The sequence below is a fragment of the Zootermopsis nevadensis genome, unplaced genomic scaffold (assembly GCF_977971745.1).
Source record: "Zootermopsis nevadensis isolate Lab colony 2312 unplaced genomic scaffold, Znev_1.0 Znev_ptg000008l, whole genome shotgun sequence".
Taxonomy (NCBI): Eukaryota; Metazoa; Arthropoda; class Insecta; order Blattodea; family Termopsidae; genus Zootermopsis; species Zootermopsis nevadensis.
The window spans coordinates 7529107-7550880 of record NW_028259140.1 but is presented as its reverse complement, the minus strand read 5'-3'; the positions used below and the strand labels follow the sequence as shown (position 1 = coordinate 7550880).

The 21774-nt window shown below is 35.8% G+C and overlaps 2 protein-coding genes across 5 annotated transcripts in view; both read right to left on the bottom strand.

Moving 5' to 3' along the window:
* The window catches only part of LOC110835576 (rhotekin), a 141453-nt gene extending 131159 nt beyond the window's left edge, over positions 1-10294 (bottom strand). The window contains exon 1 of one of the 2 annotated variants that reach the window (XM_087344962.1): positions 10112-10294. In XM_087344962.1, coding sequence (XP_087201088.1) covers positions 10112-10261 — 150 coding nt within the window. In that variant the 5' untranslated portion in view covers positions 10262-10294. Of the gene's footprint in view, positions 1-3319; positions 3702-10111 lie in introns of those variants that run through there. The other variant, XM_087344961.1, reaches the window with a different exon arrangement.
* A 1231-nt stretch (positions 10295-11525) lies between these two features.
* On the bottom strand, positions 11526-21193 carry Mo25 (calcium binding protein Mo25). Of its 3 annotated transcripts, none has more exons than XM_022063906.2 (8): positions 20894-21193; positions 18733-18914; positions 17263-17430; positions 16483-16601; positions 15436-15604; positions 14776-14940; positions 14077-14181; positions 11526-13238 (listed from the first exon to the last, which is right to left on the bottom strand). In XM_022063906.2, the coding sequence occupies exons 2-8, from the start codon at positions 18832-18834 to the stop codon at positions 13056-13058; spliced, it is 1011 nt and encodes a 336-aa protein (XP_021919598.1). In that variant the 5' UTR covers positions 18835-18914; positions 20894-21193; the 3' UTR covers positions 11526-13055. The 3 variants fall into 3 exon arrangements, with proteins under 3 accessions (XP_021919598.1, XP_021919599.1, XP_087201092.1); XM_022063907.2 differs by lacking the exon at positions 20894-21193 and adding an exon at positions 20671-20767; XM_087344966.1 differs by lacking the exon at positions 20894-21193 and adding an exon at positions 19211-19228.
* Positions 21194-21774: the final 581 nt, after the last annotated feature.

Sequence of the window (21774 nt, the reverse complement as noted above, 5' to 3'; positions counted from 1 at the left end):
ACGTGCTGGTTTTGGGTGTCTCCCAAGAACGAAAGCTGCGTTAAATGTAGGGTGGATATTCGAAGTAGGCAGTCCTCGTTCTTACGTTCCTGGATATAGTTCATAAAAGCGAGTCGTTATTTCCCAAAAGCGAAACGTTATAATTGCGAGTTAGAACCCCGACCACTTAAAAAAAATTTCAGATTGTCACAGCTGCAAGAATGAAGAATGGGTTGTTGCGCCGTGGAGTATAGTAGAAGTTCACCGAAGTTTCAGACTCACTGCCCAGATGATAGAAGAAGCAAACCCCTCTAAAACATCAGTAATATTCTACTAGACTACAAGGAACAAGAACCCAGAATAAAACCATCTTCGTGTCTGATTTTATTCGGAAGACTTCAGATGACGAGCCAAGCGGAGGATATGCGCTTCACTGCATAAGTTAGTATGAGCGAGATTTCGTAATGCGAATCTTCGTAAAGTGAGAAATGACTGTGTTCTGTTGACAGGTAAGAGAAAAAAGCACAACATGAATAATAAAACCCGGGCTAAAGGGTAGTGAGAAGATAACAGATCCTCGAAACTCGTAAAAATTGACACAGTGAAACACCGGCCAAATTACAGGTTCCACAGTAGTCTTAAGCCTAAAATTCTGATGAGAGGAGTTGCTGGACGCTGTGGTGCAGCTGACATCGAACATAGATTTTCGCGCAAGATTACGAAGTGTATGACTCCACAGAAGTAATGCCTAAAACAGACAGTAGTAACATATAAGGAACGCTGGCCACACAAGAACGATAACTTCACATCCTATAAAAACCAGAATTATACCGCACGATATGAAGAACTGCAACCAACTTTCATTCCGTAACATTACACAGTACATGTGCGACTGAAAATATGTTTATTTGAGTACTGACCTTCAAAATCCCGGTAAGCAATGTCCTTTATTCTATCTCAGTGATCTCATTAAACAGAAACGCGCAATTTATAAACTTCACAGCCAAGAAAAGTTACGTTTCTGTACGTATGCCTGTAGATTTATATGGACTGGTTCCAACGCATGTATCAGGAAACGTACGTATACGTCACAAGACGAGCCAAAGAATCCGACACAATGAATGAAACTTTCTCGGCTAATCGCACTGCGAAATGTAGGAATTAAAATGTCCCAGTTACATTCTTATTTAAAACAACATCTCTAGATTGACTTTGTACATCCAGATAAGGTATTTATTATTATTATTTATTTAGTGTTCTGTCTGACGACAGGTCCATATGAACAGGATCCTTCCATCCTTTTCTCGGACTGGGACCTGTTCATATACGTTCTTGGCAGATGATCCATCATCACATTAAATACTGTACCTTAAAATAAATACCAGTCGTACCACATATTGAATGACATAAAGGTTTTCACATATGGCATTTAAATTTTCTCCATGCGACCAATTTTTGGCGACAGAATTTTAAAAATAACAATCTAGGATGGCATTCGGTGGCATGATGTTCGAACAGATTTTCACGAAAATACGTAAATTCTTGAGTATAATTTTAGCGACCGCAATACGGGGGCAGAAAGCAACATCATTCCAGAAGAATTAGGATGAAGACGCATCTACACTAAACCACTCGTAATTCGTTCTGTGTTGAATCTGCAATGAGCCAAGAACGAAAGAAGAAAAAATATCTCTTCCAACAAACTAGAACTGTTATGGTATAAGTTGAGAGAATTTCTCTTTCTTTACGGTAAGTCGAGTTTTGACCTGCTTCTTTGTATTCGAAGTATCAAGCTAATCTGAAAACATTTCCTTCGACAATTGTCGCCGAGGCCAGGCACATACAGTAAGAACACTATTTATCATCGAGGCAAACATCACTTCAAACGCAGTCAGCATTCCGCGCAATAAAATATTGGAATGTAATAGAAAAACAGATCATATTCTGGACGATTTACTTCAATTTACATCACAAGATTAACAATTATGATCGTCGTCCTGGCAACTCCGTTATCGGTACATCAATCAGTAAGTTCGCCGCGTTTTCTGATAAAGTTGAACGCAACTGTCACTTCCCGGCATGAAATGCTGTAAAAATGTGAAGTTTATTTTATTGTTTTATGGGCCGATACTTGCCTTGTATCAGGAAAATCTTGCAACGCCAGCCGGGGCAGGAAAGTGACATTTGCGTTCAACGTCGTCGGTGAACGCACTATAGATGCATTATTTCTTTCTAGGCAAATCTTAACTACCGTATTTAATGCCATTTCACAGTGCATCACAGCCCAATGAACAGAATCCAATGCACAAACGTCACTGCTACTTCAATTAAATTAATTAAGGCACGATCTCAAAGAATGAAAACAATCCATACGACACTAAAGTTACAAATCCAGCCACTTATTATTTTGTCACTAGGTCAGTGGCACCGATTACGCAAACTGAATTCGTAAAACTGTTCAATGAGACAGATTAAGTGAAACCCAAGATGTATTCTTCTTCTTCTTCTTCATTTTACATTACCACATTTCAGCAATAATAAAATATAATTCGTAAGAAATTCGGGTTTTCTTTATGTAAGAGCATGACAGCCCCAGTCCCATTTCCACGATCCAAGATTATTTAACGACTTGTATCAACTATAGAAGTTAAGAAGCGTCAAATGAGACAAGAATGTGAGTGTGGTGAATGGGACAGGAATATAAAGAGAATTATTATTATTACACAAATCAGCTGCATTGCAACTCAAGAAAATGTCAGCGTAGTAATTTGTAAAAACCTACATCTCGAGCGAACGCCTAATATTTATCCTTCAGATCTAACTTCTTTTAACAACTAAAATGTACATACGTGTGGGATATGGGCTGTTAAGCTCAGAGTATATTAAATAATAACCAAATTAGTTGTCAACCCAGTAGTCCATTATTAAATCTACGGTCTCATAAAGTATTAAACAGAATAACTGCAACATGAAAAACATTTTTAAAATGAGGATATTATAATTTCTTTGGTTCGTTTCGCACAGCGGTGCAACTATTTCCTACTACTAATGCATTGTTACCATTAAGCATGAAGAGGAAATTTACTTAGTGCATATTCTCTTCTAAAACAAATATACAACGAATTTCACTCGCAAATCAACATTCCACACTTATCACTTGCAATCTCAAACCATATCTGTTTCCACAAGGAATCATATAACAACACAAATAAATACCAAAATGTAATAACTCCGCCTTATCACATATCTAATTAATGCAGTGCCTTGCTTTCCACGTTACGCACACATAATCGCGAAAACACCCAAATATTCAGAAGACACAGACTCTGACGTAGCTTACCTTATTCCTGCTGTTTGTCCTGTTATTTCTTCTTTCCCTGCATCGCCCTATTTCCTGGTCTCTGTCCTCCTGGGACTCGCTGAATGTAACTTTCACTTTAGTTTTATGTGTCCGATGGGTTACTGTAACGCAACCGTCACCTTTGACCGTGTCCCACCAGTGACCCTTTTTACTTGACAGCAAGTCTTTATCCACAAAACCGGAACTAAAGTCTTCTTTGGTGTCATCTTCATCTTGCTCTGGTACAATGTACAGTCTGATTCGATACATTATGCGTCACCGGGCGTCAAAAGGAACTCAGCTCATATTTCACTCTAATTTCACCGAAACTTTTAGTTTAATTACACAATACCAGACGATGAGATGACATCACATTATTAATCATGAAGAATCTACTACAGCCTGAAGTGGATTTGCATATATCAAAAAATATATCAAAAAATAAGTTATATATTATTGACATTTCTCCTTCAAGCCTTAATTTAGGGACCAATCAGAACAACAGACTTCAAGACATCATTTATTTCCCACTCAAGAGAATGCACGAGTCTGTCCCAATTTTATTCCAAAGCTATAAGACATTGTAAGTAACAACAGGACTGAAAAAAATTACAAATTAAAAGGTGCTTTATAACTTGATCTCTTCGCCAATTACAAAGCGTCTCAAAAAGACGCATACACACATTCAATGACCGAAATGAAGACTTTTAATAAACTAAACTATTACGCGAGTCACCACTGGAACTTAGTGAATTCGCGAATGTAGTATGTGTTCAAAATAACCACCTATCTACGTCTTCCGCAAACACAACACATGGAGATAAATAACAAGGTTAATACTCCATACTATAATGTGAAAACATATTTGTCTGGGACGCCTGTCTAATAGGGTGATGAAATCACGGATGATAAGATGGTAGGGAGATACAGCATGAATAAGGGCGATGACAAATGTTTACAGAAGGTCAGGCGGAAACCCCGAAGACAACTTTGAAGAACGAGACGTGAGCGTGTGGACAGGAACAGCTGACGGATAATACAAAAATGAAACTGCAGGTTCCAACATAAAATGTAACAGGGACTTTCTTGACAGTCTAAGCAACTATCAGTTTTTCAAAGCAGTTCTCTGCTTCATGCCCATTTCTTCCATGTTTCGACATAATAAAGCCAGCAATTAAGTTTCATATCAAAACATATAAAGAATGGATTGCACGTCATGAGGCGTGACTTCGGCTCTAGGTGAAGGTAAGAAGTCAGCGTCACGCTCCGGCCGCTTTAACACGGGACAGCTGTTTGCGTCCCAGAGTCGTTAAGGGGGTGATAGCAGAGAGAAGAATTCCAATGCTGCTGTCGAAAAACGAACTCCAGTCTGCCTCGAGTAGTCCAAAACGAATTATCAATATAACATTTTTATTAAAGGCAGGTAAGACGAGTTTTTAATCCACGTATTACAGTATATGTTACATTTTCGATTTGATCAGGGAAGAACTGGATTAATAACAGTTGTTGGAGCCCCGTCCCTTTGTAATATTAAAAGTTCGTCAGTAGTTCCAATAAATACACTTAAAAAAAGAAACGAAACATGAACATGAACATAAAAGTTCTAACTTCTTGACATGAATTGACTAGAATTCAAACATTCGATATTTCGACTGTAAATACGCAATTTACCTTGCAATACTGAATCTAAGAATATTAGTTGTAATTAAAATAAGAAATAAGACTACAAGGAACATTTAATTACAGTTTAATTACAAACTAAAATAAAAGAACATTATGTGACTGTGTTCGAGAACAAGGTGTTGAGAAAATGTTTCTACCGAAGAAGACTGAGTAATAGGAGGATGGAGATAATTACGAGTTGAAGGTAAAGCTGTCCTCGTTCTTATTTAAGAACCACGTCATTAAGACATAAGAAAAACTTCATAACTTTTACTCTTCACCAAATATCAAAAAGGAGGTTAGCACGCAACTCATACAAAATACTGATCACACGTAAGACCTAGGCAGAGACGGAATGATAATACTAAAACGGATATTAAAGAAATTGGATAGAGGTGTGGACTTGGACGATGGGGGACTCTTCCTACATCACGTTGAGGCGGTAAGTTCTTAACCAGCTGAGCGACTCGAACGCGTGTCCACGAAATTAGACAACAACATCGCATTCCCACTTCACGATTCACAAATTTCCTAGCTCTTCCTGCAGAAAGATCTGATCGTGATGTTGTAAATGTCAAAATATCATCAATAAGGCATCTGAATAATGTTAAAGTTCAACAAACCCAAGGTTATATGATTACCGTTACCTCTACTAGGCGAAAAAAGTCAATCAAATGCCGACAGTATGTTGTTTCTTTCAGACCGCAATTATGATGTATTGTACTTTCTCCAGCCGAGCAGTTATTAAGCTACCTTACAAATAATCCGCGAACACACGTTAAGAATATGCTGTAAGTCACTCGACAAACAAAAGAAAATTTCACTATCGATTAGAATCTTCGGAATATAATGGCCTGAGGAATTATTTTACTTTGTAAATAATACATTTCTGGCGAGACTTCAGCTTCTCAAGCGGAAAGGATTAATATTACAGTCTTCTGGGCTGCTGCGCCGTGTAGTCTGGCAGAAACTGACCGACGTTTCAGAGGCGTTTTCTGCAGACAGCTATCTTAATACATTTCCGGTCCGCAAATTTAAAGTACATTTTAAAATACACGAGACTAGTTTAAATTAATTTTATCTATAATAAAGGTGAGTTCAATGTTGTTTTTGATATACTAACAACGCTTAAATTGCGATACTTTAAAACTATTTATTATATCAAAGTATTAATTCCAACTCATTCATTACTGCAACTGAATAATAATCTAATAATAAAAGTGATACATTAACTGAAGTGAATATTTGTTCAGGAGTTCAAACACCACGAAGTCAACAGCTGTAATAACTAAATATAATTACGTAAACAATAACTGAAAACAGAGTATGGAAATTGGTAGGAACTTCGCATGCATACTGTTTGTAACAATGACGCTGATACAAAGCACCCATTAATGCGGAAGAGCTAGCAAGACTACAGCAGAATTAGGGGGGGGAAAACCATAACACTTCCTTAAAACAAACTGGTAACAAATATACTGTTCGCTTTCGATCTGACAATATCGATGAAGAGGAATTTCAGTTAATTGACGCAACAAACCACGTGAGCACACTCACTTCACTAAACACGGACTAGCCGCGAACGAACTTCTCCGGACGGCAGACTCTGGCAGACTGTCTGCGTTCCTCCATTACCGCAGACCCACCTGGACTGCGCCTGCAACCTGGCTACCAGCCATTCAGTACCACTTTCACATTTCGACCGAGATAATATCGCATTCTTGTTGGCGTTTCCGTACCAGAATCTTGTTATGGGCATTGTGGTCAGACGTCACAGCAAACGCCAGATCCATGAAAGTTTTATTTAATTTCGTATTTGTTTTCACACTCTTCATAAATGCTCCTGAATATTAGATATTACAGAGAAATGTTAGAACTAGGATGGAAACTGCCATAACCAAATTCAACGCATCGTCCACGAGCCGAGGAAAACCACAAAAGAAATTTCGTGTGTTAACACTTCTTGCTTCCGCATTTCAAGGAAGCCTGTTACAGCTTCGGTGCAGCGTTAAAAAAACCTGGCAGTCACTTATTCCGCGTGGTAAGCATGTAAAAAAGATGGCTGTCTTCTGTGATGTTACACCGTGTGTCTATTCAGAACTCTAAAGGCAGCCATCAATCTTTGAAGCCAAGTCTACTTACACCAAGAATCCAGTGTCCTATATATGAGAGCATTTCTCTCTTTCTCTGGTTGTTGTTACATATTACATATTAAATATGGTATATTAATTAAGCGTCAAATCTGTTCTCTTCCCCAAAGGAGGGAACTTTCTGAGAACGAAGTGTTGAAGAGAAGTTTTGAGCCTAAGCGAGAGAAAGTACGAGAAGAATGGAGGGAACTTCAAAATTTCAATTCGTCACCAGGTATTATTAGGATGATCAAATCAAGGCGAATTACACGAGGGAGCCATACAGCACGCATGGGAAGATGAGAAATGTAACCAGAATATTATACGGAAAACCTGAAGGGAAGAGGAGATGGATTATTATGTATAGAAGACCAAAATAAACAAACAGCGATCAAAATTAAAACTGACTCGGGATGACCTTGTCATGAAGGAGGTCTGAGAACAATACTGTACATTCCCCACCCCATCCCCAAAATAGAACACCATGTGACCTTAAAAATGTATGTCACGATGTGGTTGTCCGTGTAAGATGCAAAATTGCAATGTCACAGTAACAAGGAGCAGTAACTCAATACAAGGCACAAAAAGAACAACTTCTGAAACCGGCCTAGCAAGTGTCGGGCGTGTCAGCTTCGTTCCACCAGGTGGAATAAAAACTCCGTCTTGCACGTTATTGTAACAGTCTAGTCACGACGAAAACAAGCCGATGAAATCTGAGGTCTTTATGGGACGAGTATGAAAATTTCTTCTGGGATGCAGCACCCAGCAGTCTGGTAGATACTGACAGACGTTTCAGATGAGCTTAATGCCTCCATCAACAATGATGATCGTGATGACGGAGGCAGTCAGTTCCTATGAAAGTCTGCCAATATGCATCATACTACACTGTAATACATTCCAAAGGATTGCCAAATTCGATTTGTTTCAATCACGGCTAAGCACAAATATTATATTAAAAGGGTTTGTAAATAGTCTAATTCGATTACTGTATTTGTTCGTTTCATTAATAACTCTGACACCACACTGCCATCGAGTAATTGTTAGCTATTGAGGTCGAACCTAGACATTAACTACCCATCGATGATGCAGTCTAAATTTTATTTGTTTTAATTACCAGTGACCACTAATTCAAACACAGAGAAGGAAACTGACAAAACTTTACAAAAGAATTCCATGTATTATTCACTAACAGCATTGTAAAGAGACTGGGTATGTCGCTTACAGAATAAAGAGGAATGATGAAAGAACTGATAAAGGCCTACTGAATATACAGAAATGAAATTCTGTCACTTACACATACAAGCATGTTTTAAAAATTACTCACACACGCTTCAGTTATATTTATGCAAATACGCCTATAAATGTTATAATGAATAATAATAATAATTCTTATTTGGTGTTCTACCCGATTCGTCCAAACACCCGCTACAGCTTACACTCTCAACTTCAAACAAATGACTGCGCAAACAGTTTGCCCATTACTTCAAGAAGGGTTAGTATGCAGGGTCCTATCCCATCACGAATTCATCGAGCATCCGTATGATGTCAGGAACATACCAAGAAAAATTCACCAAAAGACACATCTGGTACAGCGTAACAGCCAACATATAACAGCAGTTGATACAGCACAGAAAAACACACAACTAACTCCATGATGTACAGTTCTTCTTCTGAAACTGTAGTGCAAACGGTTAAGAAATTTCAAGCCTTTTACGGTACCCGAGGATTCGTGTCACATGAACAAGCGTCCACAACCAGACCATACTCTGTGTCATGAATCCTGTCAACACACACATCCTTTTTATTTACAATCCATGTTAATATTATCCCACATGGTCTCTTCTCTTCAGAATTTTTCACCAGAATTTTGTAGTATGCAATTCTCCCAGAACCTTTTATTATGATATCAGCCTAAGAATGGAGTTTACACTCTGATATATGGATGTATTATGGCAAGTTTCATGCTATGTGTTCATGTTGCAACACTCTTACTAGAAATTCCTTCTGAAACTGCAAGACAACATCCATGACTTTATTGAGTTAAAGAAATATAAGAATCCAATTAGATCCATTAATAAATTTATTCAGAGAAATGATAAATCAGCTTCTGAGGCTGTGCAATTTAAAGTGTGCATGATCTTTAGCAAGATGGTCAGGAATAGTTAATTATTAATAATCAAATAAAATCATGGCATAATAAAGAAACTAGATAATAAACTGAGAAAAAAATTTAGGTACACTAAAATGAATGAATACCCACAGGTGCTGACAGAAGATGAAGATGAATATATAAAACATATACATGCATGTATTTCAACCATAGTATGCAAAGAAAAAAGTAGCAATTAACACTTTTTAGAAATCCTACAATTATGTCCATTAATGTAGAAATACAGCATTTTCATCTTTCTTGAAAAACAGATCCAAACCATTTATGTCATCAGCACAAAATATTAGGATCAGGAAATTGTTCTCAATAATGCTGCTGAAACAGAAGTGTGGCACAAGAATATTACTTCGGCATTCCCATACATTTGTAAAGGAAATAATCATCAGCATAATTTATTAGTTTTAGTTCTATCTGAAGTAAGTCTGTGTAGCAAGAGAATGGTGCCATTACAAATGGTTTTATTATGCTGTGTTCTGCAAATATCCATTATCACCTCATTTTACACCGTATATCATAACGAGTATGTCATGTTATGACATATGAAGTTATTAATAGCAACATGTAATAACAAATGCAACTGCAGTTACTTAGGCAACACATTAAACTTAACGTAAACTTATTCATTTTCGTTTTATTTGTATATATAACATAATGTTTCACACACAACTGTCAAAACAGCAACATCCCTTGAAACACTGTCACGCCCAGATGGCAAATGCTGACATCATAAACATCACTATTTAAGAAATATTGCAATGAAACAAATGCAAATGTCATAGTAATATCCCAGTACCACAACCACACCCACACTCAGTTTCTGTTTATGCTTACCTTAAGACATCTTAACGTTCGAAGAGACTCTCGACGTCTCACTTTCGCCTTGAAATAAGAAATACCACGGAGGAAATTGTTTTCTTTTTCACTGACACTGTCCAGTAATCTACTCACTCTATACACATTCTTCCTAGGCGCCATTTTCATTTAGTTTCAAGCAACTCCTTCAGAAAGCAGCAGGAACTTCGTTTGAAATTTCTTGAGCAGTGTCACCAACATATAAGAACAATAACATTTAAAATCATTGCAGATTAATTTATGAATTGTGCCGTTTACAATAGATTGCTTACTTTTTTAATAAAACCATTGTATCGTAAAATATATACGTATCCGTTTATTTTCACTTCTAGCCCTATATTTCCTCTTTTTTATTGGACAGGAATGTTTTCAAATGAACACTCCAGAAATTCAGGTCTACCAATTTTTAGCATGGCAATACCAATATCGGAGAAATGCATGCTAGAATTTGAAGATCTACGATAGTGATATTGTGGTTTACGGCATACTGAATAATGACGTTATTGTTCTTTATACAAGACATTAAAATCCAGAATATCACGATCCATAAATGCTAGAAATTGTTGAGGACAAGTAAAGTCGGTGCTGATCTGCTGTTAAAATGGCTACTAGACTAATATCTATGCCTGCAGTACTACCAAAATGGACACCTATATCATGTCTATTATACTTTCTACATGGACCCCTTCCTCCATGCCTGTTTCAACGACTATGCAGTGTCCTCTATCCATGCCTGTAATACTGGCAAAACAAAGGCCTCTGTCACTGTCCATTAAACTGGCCACTTGGACCCCTCTATTCAAGTCTATGAGACTAGGTATATTGGCACCCTTGTATGTAGCTGTAATGTTGGCAATTACATGTTTCCCTATCTATGGTATTAGCTACACAGTGTCCCATTAATTCCAGGACATTGGAAAACTCAAGTCAGTTGGCCAAATACAATTTGATATTAAGAGGGAGGGGTTGTTCCACATTATGCATCTCCAATCTCAAATATTGGAATTATATATCTACTACAAGGCACTACACTCTTTATACCATTAATAAAAATTATGGTAATTAAACATTTAAATTACAGTGAATGATGTTTACAGTTTTGGGAGAGTGGTAGTGAAGGAGATATGAGTACTACTCGAAACATTAAGTGAATATAACTAGGAAAACTGCAAAAGTCCAAAAACTTCAAATTTGAAATACATGACTTGCAATAACTTTTCCCTCTTTACACCATTCCATATTTTGACAATAACAGTTCTCCTATGGCCCAAGACTCCTAGTACACCATACAGACCCCTCAGTATTCTAGTCATGCAAGAATACTGGCTATACAGATGCAATTATCCATGCCTATAATGAATATATGCAATTATTAATTAATCTAAGAAACAAATAAGTCACAATTTCCTTGTATTATTTGGCACACAGCATTTTTCTAGCAGCACCCAGTTACTACCTTGTACAGTTCCTCAGTTATTTGCTATAAATAAAGAGTGTTTTTCACTTATTTTCCACGTTTATATGAGTGTAGCATCTTTGGCAACTGGGTGCAGCATTAGAAAAACTGCTTCAATAAGTGAACACAGTTACAATATACATGCTGCTGTTGTATGACAGTGTCAATTTCCTTGATTCTGCTTATTTTATAGTGTGTAGGGTCAATTAAAACAGCATGTTCTGCATATTTTCATACTCCTACTACATTTACATTAACTGGTTTTTTTGCTTAGGTTAAAAAGTAGACCCCCTCTACATGTGAATATTCAGTATTGTAACAGAGGAAACTTTTATAAATTTTATTACCTTAATTTTCCAACATGCATGAAATCAATCAAAGTGTCTAGAACAGTGGATACTGTATGCACTGTACAGATATATGTCATTTTATACTCCCTATACCCAGCTTTAATTAAATATAACTATTTGAATTTATAATTTTGTAATGAAATTATCAAATTAAAATTAATTTATAATACATAACATATTCTATATAAAGCTGAGTCTGAGAAAATAATATTTCATATGAACTCTAATCTGATCTCAAAGATTACAAATGAAATTATGTAAAAGCTTGTTTGATTATTCTAAATTCAGTTTATGATACAATGTTACAGTTAAAATATAACAATGATATTTACATTTAAAACCCAACTCATGATTTAAACACAGGATCTACATAACTGAACCCATACACTATTTCAACAATATAATCATCAGAAGGTGCTCTAAGATAGCACAGTCATATGAGACAGCAATGCATGGATAACTTCAGGACAAAGCACGTCGGACAAAATTGCATATGGAATGGGCAATTTTAACTTTGACAGTACCTGGTACATTTCTCTTGGCCCAGGAATTGAATATAAACCCACAGATCCTGCTGTAAGAGATGGCTGATATTTCAATTACGCAACCTTTATCTAATACCATCAACCCTCATTATAAAATAGAAAAGTCAAATGTCTTAAACTATATATCCCATAATAACTGAAATGCTCATAGCATATTGTCAGTGAATAAGAAAACAGAAGCATGGTGCTGTACTTTTATCATAATACTGTGCACCATTATTATTTATGTGGAAGAAATCAGGGAATCATGTCTAATAATACCAAACAAAAACAGAATATGCATCACGGTAGTAGTTTGCTTCCGAAGCAGTGGCAGCAGATTATAAGGAGACTAGTTATGACTTCAGGTGAGTAAATATACAGTATGAGAGAATCAGAACATTTCACACCCAAAATTCAATGCTCTCGTACCATTCATAAATAACCAATCACATTCTCAACTGAAGCTGGAAGCAAAGTGCTGCTGGTTTCTCTGTTTTACAAGACAATGGAAGCAGTATTTCCTGTTTGCAATATTAATATGCACTTTAATATTTCTTTTCACTAAAGTCTGATGGCTGTCAAAAGAGATGTTAATGTTCAGTTAATGGCTTCAGTTCCTTAATCTGTTTTATTAGATATGCCTTCTCATCATTAAACTGCTCATCCTCTGATCGATCAGTGTGAAATCGAGTTAGGAACTCCACAAGCTTTTCTTGGTTTCGCAATAAGATGTCTAAGATTGGTTTTGGTTTGTTGGGGTTTGCCACAAACACCTGAAATTTAAAAAAAAAGAATATAAATCCTGATATATTGATGCACCTAATGCAACACAATGAAGTAAAATGAAATAATCTTTGCCACACTCAATATACTAAGACACATTTAAATTAAACTCTCTTTAAGCATGAATTTAAATGGTACAAGAAAGGGTTAACATTAAGTGAGGGTTATTTACTGATGCAGTATTAAATGTACTAGTTTCTTAACATCAAAAGTGATAAAAGCATGGTTACATATGATAAAATGGAAAGGATGAAGATGTGGCCATAACCTATTTTAAAGTACATGGCTGCTTGAACCAACTCCCCCAAACGTCACATACATCAAATATACATCAGACAATGGATAATGTCGAATACAATATATAATGTCAATGGAAAGCCTACTGTGCAAAATCTAATAGTTGCTTAAGACCTAACTCCGTGGAAAAAGGCCCTTCTTGAGAAACTGAGAGACACATCCTTGGCCAAGAAATTTCCAACCTTTCATGGAACCAGAAAGTTCATTACCATGTTTGTAAGACAACACACATGGACTTATCCCAATCCATTTTAATCAAGTCCACAACCTCACACCCTGCTTCTTTAGGATCCATTTTACCATTATTCTCCCATCTAGATCTGGACCACCCTAACAGTTTCTTCCCTTTAGATTTCCTGATTAAAACCAATGTATGCATTTCTAATCTCTACACATATGCTACATTCATCATCCATCTCAAAATCCTTGATTTAATCATCCTGAAAAGTAAAAATTACATATTTGCTCATTTTCTCCATTCTCCTATAATTTCCTGCCTTTCAAAATCCAAAGTTGGATCTACCAACAAACCTTAAAGACATGGAAGGCTTCAAACTGTATGTTGCGAGACTTCTCCTTCAGCATATTCATCATCAGTTTTAGATTGTCTGGATTTGATATGTATCTTGTCATTACCTGAAATAGATTACACATTTTCAGCAGAGCTAAGAGAAATTAAATACTGAACTGTGTTACTAAATACTACACAGCAGATACACATAACAATCTGTCACTAATTATACTTACTTTTCACTATAATTCTGTAATGGTTTGCTCTACTGGTGTGTTATCTGTTCTTTTCACAAATTACATAATAAACAACAGAACTATGAAGTATTTGTTCACTTTTACATTATTTAATGAAGCTGTATCAATTGCAAACTTGTTTAGTAATAAATGAGACACCAAGATAATTATTTACAAGAAATAGAAAAGGAAAGAGAAGGAAGCAGCCACAGTTTATTTCAGGCTGATATTTTGGAATTCATTGGATAGACTGAGAACATTATGAAAATGCCTTTGTTAGAATAATTGATGACCAGCTGAGACATAACTGGAAACCTCCCAAATACAAACGAGTTGCTGCTGAGTTGACCTGTTTGATAATTCTGGGTACACATTTAGGTAACTTCATTACAACATAACCTCCACAATTTTTAAAAAAAAAACACAATATAAACTACATGTCACATCCAAGCAAAAAACTTTGAAGAACAACTTATTACTTACAGTAAAATTATGCCTGTCTAAAAGCAACTCTCCCAGCAGTTTTAGGCTCTGGCGACGTGTAACGTAATTCTCTGAATTTAGCAGTCGCTGATAGTGAGAGAATACCTTATCATAATTTATTTCCAAGAATTCAGCACACAGTATCTTGTGACGTGTCAACAATTCCTGTAACATGCACATACCATGATTATTTAATTATATCTGTAATAATCTCCAACAATATTCCATAAGAATTTCAGGGCTCTCCAACTGTACTAGAACTATAAAAGAAAAATTAACTTTATACTCTCAGATCTTCTTCAAACAGATAATTATTCAACTGGTCAGGAATTCCCTGTTCCATTATAGGTGTTCATGCTCTAGTGTGAGCAATCAACACCTTATGGGCTCATCAAGATATGTCTGTCAAATTTCCCTATGAACTAGACCAGTGTTCTGCAAACCTTTTTTTCATTTCAGGCACACCCTACATATATTGTCCAAATTGTAAAATTCAAGCATTTTTCCATCTACTTTCACAATCATCACTCAACACCCCTGTGAGTACATACAACCAGTTTTGGCATCTCAATGACAACAAAGTAAAAACTCAATAGAATATGAGGTTATAAAACATTTATTTTATGATTCTATAACACTGGCGAGGTTATATCTACTTACCTTAAATGTTGAAAAGGCATCTGAAGCTATGTCAAATGTTGACACTTCTACATATCTGAAGAAATTGAAAAAGTCATCTGAATAGAGCATAATTTTAGCTAATGCCTCATATCTTGCACATTCTCTGAGCATAGTACCACAGTTGAGTGCAATCTCTTGGTGCTCATACCTGAAAATAAAACATATGCACAAGAATGATCACTGAGTAAATAAATAAATAAGAATGTAATACAAGGCTTCAAAGAATCGGACACCACAGACTTTAACAAGTCAAGTGGGTATGACATGATGACAAGTCTGATGAAGTGGCTAACACACAGAAATGTATCTTTGAAGGTAAAAGTGTTCAGCAATTATGCTATGACCGATAATCAAAACCAAGCTATATTTATAAACTAAATTACAAACATAATGATTTTGCATGTTTCAAGGACAAATTAGCTGGTGCTGCTTATGTCATCAACAACTGCTCTACAAGCATAATGAAGCATAACCACCTCACACTAGCTAACGAACTATGTGGAGTAGAATCCTTAAGAAGCTAATAGTACTCTGAGCCAGTCAATTATTTCTCCATCTCTTATTGAAATGAGAGTTCATTATCATGTTCACAAGAGCCAACTAACAGTCCCTATCCTGAGCTAGATGATTTCAGGCCACACCCCCAAAACCCTATTTCCTAAGATCCATTCTAATATTATTCTCCCATCTAAACAGAATGCACAGTCAGAATGACAGAATCATACTTCTTGTATGATTGAATTAAACTAAATTTAAAAAAATCTTATAACTAAAAATAATATATATACTGTTTGCTACTCAGGAGAAAAGCTTTGACCTCTGGCAATGCAGACACACATGGAAGTCTGATGGGAGTAAGACTGTGGCTAGAAATTTTTTAATTGAAATGCATTAATTATATTTTGACAAGGTCTATCTGTGTCCCCCCCCCCCCCCCCCCCCACAACATAAATCTTAGCTGCCATGGTCAAAACTTTTCTTCTAAGTAACAACCAATATTTACTTCATAGCATTCATTCTACTTACCCTGCCATTAACGTAAAAAGAATCTCAGGCTTTGTGCAGATATACTCGACTGTAGGTGACCTGGTGCCAATCTGACGCCGCAAGATGTTGTTAAAAACTTGTGCCACATCCTTCTTACCCTGTAAAGTAATAAACACACAAATAAATATAAAAAACTGACCACAGTGAACACATGTGTTAAAGTCTGTTATTTGTGTGTCTAGTTAGCACTCCCTCCATTTGCAGCTATTCATATTTTTACTGCACACAAGAAATCACATTTTTGAATGGATGTAATAAGCACATGTACCACCACCACCACGAAACTATTTGTCCTCATTCCCCACTTCCAAAATCACCAAATCAGAACCTAACAACTTCCCAGCTAAGGTAAATTAGAAATTCTTGTGGTGTCAATTGTCAATTCCACTTTCCTTAAACTTGTGAAAGCCAAGGCCTCAAAATCAAACTTCCCTGCTAGATATTCTGCTGTGCTAGACATATGTAGTAGAAATATTTAAATCAATGCACTTATATTTTATCAAGCAGGTTTACTGAGCAGTAACAAGCCTAATTTGCATTCAGCAGATATCTAATTCTAATCATAAAACTAGACATCCTTGTAATTCTCCTTGTCTCCTGCAGTCCTGCAGGTTAACAATCAATACATTTATTATAAGTAATTAAGAATCATCCCATATGCACAGATGCATCAAAATAAATCTGTAAGGTAAAAGTAGAGGTAGGAAGTTTTTTCTTCTGGTAGCAAGCACAGAACATTAGCTTCTTCAAATCCCTTACCTCAAAGTCAATTCGATTGAGATTCTGAATAAGCAGCAATAGAAGGTTGCTATTGTACAGCTCCTGAGCCAACTGAGCTACAATGATGTCTGTCTGAGGTTCTGCATCAGATGTTCCATATAGCATGTTCTTAATCAGAACCAAGTTCTTGCTAACATCCTCTTGGGCCTACAGTACAAAATAGCCATATTGTCAAATAATTCTTTTATCGATATTTCAAAATAATACAATTTCACAAATAATCTGTAACTGTCAGACCTTTTAGAAAAGTCTTTAACTTTATCTTTCTGGGTTATGACACTGTGTTATAGTGAGCTAGCCCCACTGTGTTGTGAGCAATGATCTGCCAGTGTTTTAAAGATATTAGTCTCCTTCAGGATAAAATGACTGGTAACTCTGAATATGTAGAAGGTTAATACATAATGAATGCTGGAAAACCACAAAGCACAACACAGAGTGAATACAAGTCTCAATAAATCATCAGGGAATGTTAAAATTTCAATAACCGGTTACAGTTCTGTGCCTGCCTGTTCACCAACTTCATACATGGATAAAAATTAAATTAAATCCATGGCGTAACAGCTCCAGAGAGCCAAAGCCGACTAGCTTGACTGCTGGCCTCACGTTCACATGCCTAAGCAGAGGTGAACGATCATCCAACCAGATATAGGGTGACGTGTGGTCAGCATGATGAACCACCAGCAATTGCTAGCTTTCCTGACCGGATTACGCTACTCATTATAGCTCCCCAATTTCCTCACGATACTGGGTTGGCACCGGTCCCATACATTGGTCGAAAGCTCATGAGAAAATTTCTTCTCCCCCAAGACTCGAACCTGCGCGCATTCCGTATCGCCGGTCCGAAGCAAGATGAATCAGACCGCGCGGCTACGGTGCAGGACTCATACATGGATAAATATACATTAAATATAACTTAATGGCAAAGAAAATAATTTGACACTGAAAGGAATTATGGTGACCACAAATTATGTTAATTTGTAAGAGTATGTGGTATATTCTAAATAAGTAATGATCAGTGTGTATGCATGAGCAGTTTTCCAATACAAACTGTTAACCCTTAAATAGAAGAGTATTTCTGCAACAAATTCAATGTCATATGATAAGCTGTTTTCCACTATAAGTTTTGACAAACTCATGTCATCACATCCTATTTCACATTTGTCCATTAACAGAAGTTTTTGCAATTAAATTTTTATTTGTCTGTATAAAAATTAAGTAGTATACACTTTGGACATTGTCCATTATATGAATACAAAAAAGTATGTAACTATCTCGAGAGAATGTTCAATGATACAATCACTATAATAATAAATCAACTTCACAAATCTCTAGATCTGAAATAAATTATTTCAAAACTCTTTATTTTAAATTATTTCAGTTGTAAGTTCAATTACTGTTCTATTTCGGTATATGTAAGTTTAATCAACACACCAACATAAATGAAATTACCTTTTCAGCCTTTTTATCTCCCCTTTCTAAGGCATTTACAGCCTCCTTGAGCGCTTTCACCACTTCCGCTGGACTCTTTTGAGACTTGCCAAACAGCGGCATGATTTCCAATCAACAGGTAATTATGAATGCCAGCACTAATCACTTGTCCCGCCACTCTGGCATAAAGATATCTCACCTGCCTGAAAACCAAATTGTGAAAAAATCAATTAAGGCCTTTCTTCAAGCACCAGTAAATGTGGGGGAGGGGGAAAGCCATTAAAATAAAATAAAGTCTTGCTCTGCCAATTTGTAATGTAGATCTCATATTTTGCATGGGCTTAATAAAACAAAACAAAAAATAATCATAAACTGAAATCAGTGAATCTCTACACTAAATAACAGTAGATGAACTAAGACAAACATCTATGCACCAAAATAACTTTTAAGCAATATTCAATCAATTGTTCAAGAAAATGTCAATATCAGTTTTGCCTACAAAGCCACATTTTACACTGCTAAACTTCTCATTCACATGACCTCATATAAGCAATCTCAATTTAATTCTTATCAGTACTTGTATACATATATGATTACAACAGATAAAAGCCTATATACTTCCTGAAAAGTGAATTAATATGGAAATTAAGTAAAATTACCTTCTGGATCAACCTAAGTTTGTTATTAACTCTTGAGAAGTAAATATTTACTTAACTAGTCATGAAATTACCATATTCAAAAGAGACTTGAGTCAACTTGCTATTTATTTAAGACCCTAATAAGGATTATCCTCAGAGTTATGCCTAGTCTCCCCAGCAACCCCTTCCCTTCATGTTTCCCAACTAAAATTCTATATGCATTCCTCAGTTGTCCCTGCTGTACTATATATCCTGTCCATCTTACCTTCCTTGATTTTACTCCCTTAATAATGTTTGGTAATGACTGCAAATTATGTAACTGTCTCCAGACATATGTCACTTCCTAACACTTGTCATAACTCTCTTACAAGATAAAAGTATCAGGTAACATTTGTTATCCAGTATAAGAAAAATAAATTAAATTTGACAGCATATCATTTATGTAGTTTTAGGTACCCTTCTTATGTAGTCTACTTTGCTTATTTCCGTTTGATCATGTCATATGTAATTGTTTTTTGGGAAACTCAACAGACAGTAAAAAAAGATATTTTACATTCAAAAGAAAATCATTAGAATAATGGCAAGACTTGAAATGAGAGCCTCATATAGGAAATTGTTTAAGAATTTTAATATTCTTCCACTACCCAGAAAATTCTTGCTCTTATTGTTGTAATTTGTAATGAACAAAATAGAAAACTTTCAAACAAATTCAGCTATCCATAATATAAAAACAAGATACAAATATAACCTTCATGTGCCAAACACTAAACTCAATAAATAACAAAAAGGAGTTTCCTATACTGGAATTACAGTAATCAATAATCTTCCCCCGCTATAATAAGTCTGAATCAGGATATAAAGAAGTTTAAGCCAGTGCTAGAAGAGTATCTCCTATATCACTCCTACTCCACAGAAGAATTTACCCCAACCAAAAATTATCAGTTATTATAAATACTTGTAAACAATAGTGGGTATGCTTTCCTGTCTATTTTTTTTAATACTGTAGTTTACTTATATTACTGTCATAACTACATAATTTATATTTGTATCACAAACAAGTATTGCATTTGTGCTATGACATGTTCGTCAACCTTGACTTCGGTCTATTCTATTAAGTGATTTTACAAAAGGCTTCAAACAATTTCACCAAATGAAAATAGCACTGTTAACACTTAAAAGAACGTTCACAAATTGTGTTTATAAGAACAATAAAATTATGCATGAGGCAAATTTTGGTTATGTTCCTTCAATAAGTATCCGATTTCCACAAGACCACAAATTTAAAAATATTTCATTGACTGTAGTGATATACACTACTTACATTAAGGGACGAAACCAGGAAAACAACAAACAATTACTTCTTAAGATCAAGACATACTCATACAACAACCATTCGAACGTGAAATATATGAAAAGTAATGTAACCTAGAATGTATACAAAATATCAGTGCTGTACAACAATCTCTCAACAATAAATGACACGTGTCTTAGAGTGTCGTGATGAATGTCATCTATGTATACTAACTCAAACATAAATCACTCACCTGAATGCTTTTTAAAGACCACAATGTAAACTACCAATTTACAACTGGGTTTCCATATGATAAAATAACACCATTAAAAGAAATACGGACAGTAATAAAAATTTCCAACGCTTATCAAAATCCGTTACACACCGTTCATACATTCATCATAATATTTTGATCAATGGAATCTTATCGAAATAATTAACACTACTCAACACACACAAACTTGTCTTCGACCTTCCACGATCTTTCTGCCCGATTATAGTCCTTTCAGCACTTTCAGTGAGCACCGCTTCATTGATAATAATGACTGGCAGTACTTAAACATAAATGCAGACGTGGCCTACTGTGTTGTTTCAAAAAACATCGATTTTCCAAACAGCTATAGCAGGAAAATAAAGTCGACTACGCCAACAAATTGTTGCTGAAATGGGCTAAACGGTTGTAACGTAGTAATACGTGCTTTAGCATAACTCCATGAGACAGAATCCTTTTTGAGAACGTAATAGTTAATCAATCAAGAGATCCCTGCCTTCTAAGGAAGCTTAGGTGTACCACCTGTCCTCAGCCACATCAATTCAATTCGCATCCTCACATACTATCGTAGATCCATTTGAGTATTATTCTATCAACACCTAAGTCACCCTGGTGGTCTTCCCATCGAGCTCCCTGAATAAAATTTTGTATGCATCTCATACATCTTTCAACCATACTGCAAACGGCACACATCTCACATTCATCTTCATGAAGCGGACTAATTGCGAATCTCCTCATTATGCAGTTTTCTCCATCCTCCTGTTACCTCCTGTCTCTTTGGCCCAAATATTTATTTTAGTACTTTATCATATAACATCAGCCTATGTTCTTCCCGTAGAATAAGATAATTAAAGATTCTGGAA

What these genes read in the sequence shown, in the direction of transcription:
- Mo25 (XM_022063906.2), bottom strand. Translation starts at nt 18,834, where the DNA reads ATGCCGCTGTTTGGCAAGTCTCAAAAGAGTCCAGCGGAAGTGGTGAAA. An exon ending in ATGCCTTTTCAACATTTAAG is followed by an intron (nt 14,941 to 15,435) that starts GTAAGTAGATAT and finishes TGCATGTTACAG; the next exon opens with GAATTGTTGACACGTCACAA. An exon ending in AAGCCTTCCATGTCTTTAAG is followed by an intron (nt 13,239 to 14,076) that starts GTTTGTTGGTAG and finishes TTTAAATTTCAG; the next exon opens with GTGTTTGTGGCAAACCCCAA.